Source organism: Hakea prostrata, chromosome 1 (assembly GCF_041222555.1).
Source record: "Hakea prostrata isolate BN-2017 chromosome 1, UWA_Hpros_2, whole genome shotgun sequence".
NCBI lineage: Eukaryota > Viridiplantae > Streptophyta > Magnoliopsida > Proteales > Proteaceae > Hakea > Hakea prostrata.
This window is the reverse complement of record NC_142600.1, coordinates 35,418,146-35,425,396: the sequence shown is the minus strand read 5'-3', so window position 1 is coordinate 35,425,396 and position 7,251 is coordinate 35,418,146. Positions and strand designations below refer to the sequence as shown.

The 7,251-nt window shown below is 36.1% G+C and overlaps 1 protein-coding gene across 1 annotated transcript; it reads right to left on the bottom strand.

Annotated features, from left to right (window-relative positions):
• Positions 1–382: 382 nt before the first annotated feature.
• Positions 383–3,804, bottom strand: LOC149028855 (uncharacterized). The gene is made up of 6 exons (XM_089149314.1): positions 3,639–3,804; positions 3,029–3,179; positions 2,129–2,827; positions 1,357–1,804; positions 1,085–1,166; positions 383–751 (listed from the first exon to the last, which is right to left on the bottom strand). The coding sequence occupies exons 1-6, from the start codon at positions 3,666–3,668 to the stop codon at positions 545–547; spliced, it is 1,617 nt and encodes a 538-aa protein (XP_089005440.1). The 5' UTR covers positions 3,669–3,804; the 3' UTR covers positions 383–544.
• Positions 3,805–7,251: the final 3,447 nt, after the last annotated feature.

The following is a 7,251-nucleotide window of genomic DNA, read 5'->3' as shown; positions in this document are numbered from 1 at the left end:
ACAACAATAACCTTGTCCCAACTAAATGGGGGCACGGATTCTCCCTCCAACGGCGGCCTGCTGCAGGCCTAGCTATCATATCCTTTCTCCCACCTCCTAAGGTTACTTGGTCTCCCCAGCTCTTCTGCCTTCTGGATTATTCCCTCCGGCGCTTGTTCCGTGGCGTGCCTCACGACTTCGCTTTCCTTGGGCCCCCTCATTGTCGTTTCTCTTCCATCCTGTTTTGCCCTCATCCATCTTGCTCCTCATTTCTCCTCGTTTTCTTGATTCTTTTTGTTGGTACTCTGCTGGTCCCGGTTCTATATTTTCCTTTGCTTTTGGCCCGTCCTGCCCCGGCCTCTCCTTCTCCCCCTTTTTAATTCTTTGGGCCTCTCAGACTGAGCTTCTTTAAATTCACATTAATCTTGTCATTTGAGGAATACAGATAACACAGTATCATTCATGGCTCTGAGGAAGATTGGGGTTGGAAAGGGTTAACATAAGAGAGGCTGTAATGAATTGGTGCTTGTACAAGATGGGAATTTCCTCAGCCAATCCAGAGGTTTTAAGATGCCCAACTACAACAGATGAAACGTGATGGTGGAATGCGGCCTGTGTGGCGGATATAATCTGCTTGTGCAGCAGTCCTTGCTGCTTGTCTGTTCCTTCTGGCTTCTGCAGCAGCCCTTTTTTCTTCTGATCTCTGCCTTGCAGTTGTAATCTTCTTCATCATCTTCTCTTGAGCATGGATTCTCCTATGTTCAACTTGGGCCTGAGACATTAATGCAAATTCAATAGTGTGTGTCAAGGTTGTTTTCTCATTCAAACTCTTGGAAATCTTGAGTGAAGCCACTGAACAATGTACATCCAGATAAGCAATGATCATATCAGGCCTAGAACTCTCAGAACATGTCCTCTTCCAAAAATAAAAAGGGGTGGGGTGGCAATTGTGTCTATGGTGGATCATGAAAATGCAAATTTAGTTTGATAGTTCAGGTCCCTTGGAATTTCAGGTAGACTAGTTAATAGTTTATTTTTGAATTGGTCAATACCTTCCAGGATGGCGTTAGATAAAGAGAAATAAACAAATTACAGAGTGAAGTACCTCTATTCTCCTCAACTCCTCTTCTATTTTCACTTTCTGTTGACTCTCCCATGCCTGAATTTTGATCTCTTCACGCTTGTATCTGAAAAGTTTTCAGAATTCATTTTCCAATAAGTAATGCAAGAAGTTATATGTTAAAAAATAAAAAAGAAGCAAAACTCTGCCTAGAGTCCACCCTTCTCAAGATCACCAGGAACTGAACATAAAGTTGAAAGGCCCTAAGCTTTTGGACTTCCATTACTGGTGCAGCTTGAAGAAGTAGAAAGGCAAACCTGGCTGTGTGTCTAGATTGTTCAGCTTTTTCCCATGCAGTTGCACGGTTTTCATATTCGATTTTTATCCGTTCCTTTGCATCATTGCGTTCAACCGAACAAGCATTCTGTTCCGTCTCATCTTTACTTGCCCAAGCAGCAATATTCATCTTTCCGAGTTGAACGCCAAGTGCCACAATCTCTTTTCTTGTCTTAATCTTCAGTTCTTGTTCAGATAGCTGTTTCTTGTTGTCTTCTTTTTGACATTCTGTGGTACTGTCAGCAGTGAAGTCTGTAGGTGTGGATGTTGGTGCTCCCCTTCTAGGAGTTGATGGAATTGAGGAAGTTGGACTGCGGAGAGGGGTGGTTGCTCCTACAGGAGTTGTAGTTCTTGAAGGCTCTTGGCTTGGAATGGGTGTCATTTCTGTTCCCATGTCTCTCATTGCCACTGACCTTACAGTGGGAAAAGCTGCATAATTATCACAAACCATCAAAAGAAGAACACGTTGAAGAAATATTGCTCAAATAGCAGATTGAGAACTTAGGAAACACATCCGAAATCTAATATGGAAATCTCTTCATACAGTAGTTACAAGGAAGAGGTTCCCAGAGACCTCACAAGAAATCTGATTGCATGGGATTTTGCATTCACATATTTAGAATTCTGTTGACAAATACTATCTAATGGGAAGTTCAGATATTTGGAGACTCATCTCTTGATTGTCAGCATTAAAATTTGACAAAGGAGAAAAAGAAAGAAAAAGAAAACGAGAACAACGAAGGCGCCATTTACCTGCTGTATTTGTGGACTTCCATGGATCAGATACTTCCTTTTTATCCATTTCCTTCTCGTCTTTGTTGAGGGGACAAAGATCAATTGCGGCATTGGCTGGACCTGGAACAGTATCAGTGCCAGGACTAGTAAAGTAGAACTTCTCCAAACCTGCTTGTGCAGCAGAATGATGGGAATCAATCTGCTTAGTGTCCATCACTGGAATAACAGATCCCTTTTGATCATTACTGTTGAATTCAGGAACAACCTTCACCAAGTTTGTTGTTTGCCGGTTCACTTGGCTTTGCAACATCATCTTCTTAGGATGACTAGTGTGTAATGGTTGCTTATTGACCAACCATTTCTCTGCATCATTCCACTTAGAAGGTATTGATCGAGAGAAGTGCTTCCCCATTGGATTATTTAAGGACCTCTCACCTTTGTGAAACTCAAAGTTAGATGAACTAGCACTACTCTCATAATCAGGACCATCTTCTTCTTGAGATTTCACTGGGTGAACAGTCCTCAAATTCCCACTAGCCCCCCTTGATGGATGCTGAATTTTGATACGATTGACATCACCAGTTTCCTTCTGTCTGGAACAAACCTGATAACCTTGGCCAGAATTTGACATTCCCTCTCCATATGCTTTTACGGAAGATGAATTCATGCTGGGAGCTACAGAGTGAGCAGAAGATTCACTAGAGTCTTTGGAGCCACCTATAAGAAAGCAAAACTTAGCATAGAAATGATTCATTTAAACAAATTTCACATACTTGAAATCTAGGACCCAAAACTCAACCAAACGAAGTTTGGATTTTTAGTCTTCGTTGGTCCTCAAGTCTAAGAATACTATTGAAATGGAACGAAAAAAAATGTTTTAGATCCCTTAAAGAATGGTTAATGGGAGATCTTACTGACCCTCATCATCAGAAGCTCCATTTTTGGAAGCCAATAGACTGTTTTTCACGAGCTCTGCATCATCATTAAGCCTTGCTGGAGATGTTCTTGATGAATTATTATGAGATCCCATGAGTTTCAGCCTCAATTTGCTAGGGGAAATTATGCCTTTCTGCAATTAGATTTAAAAAATTAGTACATATTTGATTCACCAACTCAAACTCATGTAATGTTCTTAGGTTCGATTTTGCTTTAATTTGTAACTGAAGTTCTAAAAAACCAATAAGCTTGGTTTCATACCCTCAGATCAGGCTCTCAATGCAAAAGCCTCAACCAGGCTGAAACTACTGGTTTTTAATCAACCCTCTTACAGGAGGCTAGAACAATGAAGAAAGAACAAGAAAAAATTGTCTGATCTATTGAACCCATTTTAAATTCATCATAATTCCTGCATTTCTTCCTGACCCACCAAAAAGAAATGAAAAAAAAAAAAAAAAAAAAAGGAGATATCTGCAACTGCAATATTCAAAAGAATAAAATTGCAGTCGAGAAACAATCTTGAAGAACTAATTCTGTAAACCTAGCAAGAACTAAATAAAAAAAAAAACATGAGAAGGAAGCAAATTCAAACCTGAAGTTTGTCAATCCTCTCATACTCCATTGGATCTGGCCGTGTAGTTGAGAGAGATGCAGCAGAGTTAAGATTTCAATGGGGAAACCAATCTTACTACTCTTGTACTCTGTCGTCCGCAAGTGACAGAAGTAACAGACAGCTTCGCAGGACTGAAGTAAGAAACGAAGCGTCGGCGATGTTTTGACTATCAGACGAGGAATTCGCGATTTAATCTTGTAATTAAAAAATTCTCAAGAAATTTTGTTATGGTTCCCGATTTTGTGATGCATAATATTTTTGAGATTCAATGAATACCATCTCATGCCTTTGTACCAATCTTTGTACCATCAAAATATTATCCAAGGTTTTTCTTAGATGAGATCCAAGTCTAGTGTGGGATCATGGTTACGGACCAGAAATGGGCTTTTATATAACTATTGGATGAAAGTTGAAAAGATAATTTTAAATAAATTATCAATCACGATCATTGTTAAGTTAGAATGAGAACCAATTCTATGTGGACTTTGGGTTAAGGACCAGAAATGAACTTGGTTCAACATGTTTGGATGAAGTGAAGAAGATAATATAAAATAAAACGCAGGTTAAATCACTATTCACTGAATTAAATGGATTTCTCTTTTTTACAAAATTCAAGTTTTAAGGTAGTTATGGTAATAATTAACTACATGTAATTGAGAACAATTGCTCCAAGATACCACCTTAATCCAAGGATGTCAATGGTGCGGTAGCAATTTTTAGATTAGTTCACTAAGATCCTAATGAAATTAAGATCAATCAATAGATATAATTTGAAATTAACATAAATAAAGCAAATAAATCTAATTAATAGAGACAAAACAAGTAAATTTAGGAGTGAATGATGAAACAAAATTTGAACTTATGCCAATTTGGGATTAGGTCATTAAAATGGTAAGTGATTTTAATCAACCAATCATACAATTTGAAATCTAACATAGATAAAGCAAATAAATCTAATTAATAGAGACAAAACAAGTAAATCTAAGAAGAGGAGTGAATGATGAAATGAAAAATTGAAATAGAGAATTAGGGATAGGGAAAAGATTAAGTGTTTTAATTGTAAAATTACAATTTATATCTCTTAGAATTTGCGTTCGGTACCAATTAACGTAAACGGTTTCGGTATGTACCAACACCCTTAGTGCCTAATCAGAATGAAAACCAAATTTTGTCTAGGCAAGTCAAACCAATTAGGGAAGACGAAACAATGGTGCAACAGTTAGAAACTTTCTGGTGGGGGAAAAGATGGGTAGGAAATTGACACCCTTACCTTAATCTTACTTAGGAGGCCTATAGGATGGCCGCAATCAATGGGTCCACCAAAACGAACAGCCGAAACTATCCCGATTTTCAATCACTGAAACGAGCCATGAATTCTGTTAAACATCGCTATCAACAAACACGTGTTTCCTAATCCACGTAACAAACAAGAAATAATTCGTCGCCGAGTATTAAACAACAAAAATCATCGCCGTGGATTACTTTTATATTTATATTTATATTTAAATTATATTATTGATTTTCCCTCCAAAAATACCGTATTCCTCGTGGCCAGTCAAAACATACTTTCCAACAAACTCTTAAAAATTATATATTTTGTCAGTTTTTTTTTTTTTTTTTTTTTTTTTTTTTAAACTTTATATATATATATTTTTGTCAGTTTGTTTAGAGAATTCTAATAATGGCCATCACCCACACCTAACCCATCTTTCTTAATATCTCATTGCCTAGAGAATAGAGAATAGAGAATAGAGATAACCCCACCCTTAAACAACCCTATTCACTGCCCAACATGATGGAGTTTATGATGGAGTTCATTAACTTACTAATCTTGAGATTAATTAATTTAACAGTGACTAATTATTTTATTTATTTTCTTAAGGAGGTTACCTAGGATTCCAAGCTCTCAATTCTCTATGTCTCCTCAATCCCCACAACCTCATTGCCCCCAAAACCCTAGGTAGTAAAGGCTTTAAAGCCCATAGTTATCCTTGTATGTAAAGCTTTTCTTCTTTTTTTTTTTAGAGTAAGAATCCTTCTTCATGTATCAATATTATATCAATCATGAACCCTTTCCATGGATTCTTGAAGAATACTTCTTGAATGAATTATTACAAAGCAAATGATATTATCACAGGTGAAATCTTTTAGAATATGCCAGTTTTGCATTTCAAATGAGTAATTTTAATTTACTTATAACAACACAAGTAATTTAAAGAGATTTTCACGTGTGAGTTTCTTTAGTGGACCGTAAATTAATTTTGAGTCTCCTTGATATAATATATTATGTGTGGATCTCAAGTAGACTAACACTACTGTTAATCGTCGTTATGTATATTTAAGTTTCAAACATAAAAGGACCAAAGTGCCCTTTAGGTTATTTAATATATTTTATTAATATATGATTTTAAAAAGAGATAATTGGTCATCAAGCATTAGTTATACGATTAAATAATATATAATCTAAAAAAGAAAAAAGAAAAAAATTATAATAACATAATGTAGTAAATAATATGAAAGGCATTTTGATCCCTCAATGTTTGAAATTTGAATATACTTAATAGCGACTAAGAGTGTTAGTCTGGTTAGTCTAGTTAGGACTCACACGTAATATATAACACTAAAGGGACCCAGCATTAGTTTGTGGTCCACTAAGGGGACTCACATGGAAAAATCTCTAATTTAAAATACAAGGAATTTTGACTGTTGATTCTCTTCTTTTAATGAGAATGTTGGAAGTTGAAAGCAAAACCCCTCTTCATTGTACCTCGCAACAATAAAGTTATAAATATTAGTGGATAAGACCATCTATGTGTTTGTGTGAAACAAAAAAATTTAATATAGATGTATATATTTGCCCTGCAGTCATTGATATGTATATACAAATTTCAGATAAAAGTCTTACTGATTTTGTTATTCTCCTTGTCATTTTCTGTGTTGTTCAGTGTTACTTGTTGGAGGAATTTTTTTTTTTTGTCTTCAGTGTAAGCTTGTCATAGGCTTTTGAACCATTTTATTCTCTTAGCTGTGGAAAATGTGGATGAGTATATCAATTTTTTCTTGGGTAAAAGAGAGTAGGGTTGTTAGGTTTCAGAATCATCGACTCTAATTTGAGAAAAACCCAAATCTCAGAGAGGGACAACCACCCTCAGAACAATCCAACAACCCACCATTTCAGATTAGTTCAATTCAATTTCGTCAGTTTGGTCAAGAATTTGACAACCCTAATTAAGGTCCATCTAGAAAGACAAACATGTGTAAGAATTTGAATTTATGAATGATATAGCAAGTTGGTGAGATTTTGTATTGTAATTTATGGTTCTCAAGTCTCCCTTTGGATCCATATGGAAAATTTGCTTCTCATAAAGAAAGAAGTTAGGTTTGGATTCTCAGTTAATAGGCTCCACCATCTCTATTACAATTATAGATATTCAAAATGGATGACCAGATAGTAATAATTGCAGCATTGATCTTTTGTGTCTTTATCACTTCACTTCATTTAAACTGTTCTGTATGGATCACATGAATTTAAATTTGTGAGGAAGAAGTCAATTTGGAGAGACAAATTGGTATTTGGAGGTTAAAGTGTTCA

Coding starts and splice junctions, on each gene's coding strand:
- LOC149028855 (XM_089149314.1), bottom strand. CDS start 3,668: ATGGAGTATGAGAGGATTGACAAACTTCAG. Junction 2,828..3,028: donor TGGAGCTTCTGATGATGAGG/GTCAGTAAGATC, acceptor GCTTTCTTATAG/GTGGCTCCAAAGACTCTAGT. Junction 752..1,084: donor AGGAGTTGAGGAGAATAGAG/GTACTTCACTCT, acceptor TTAATGTCTCAG/GCCCAAGTTGAACATAGGAG.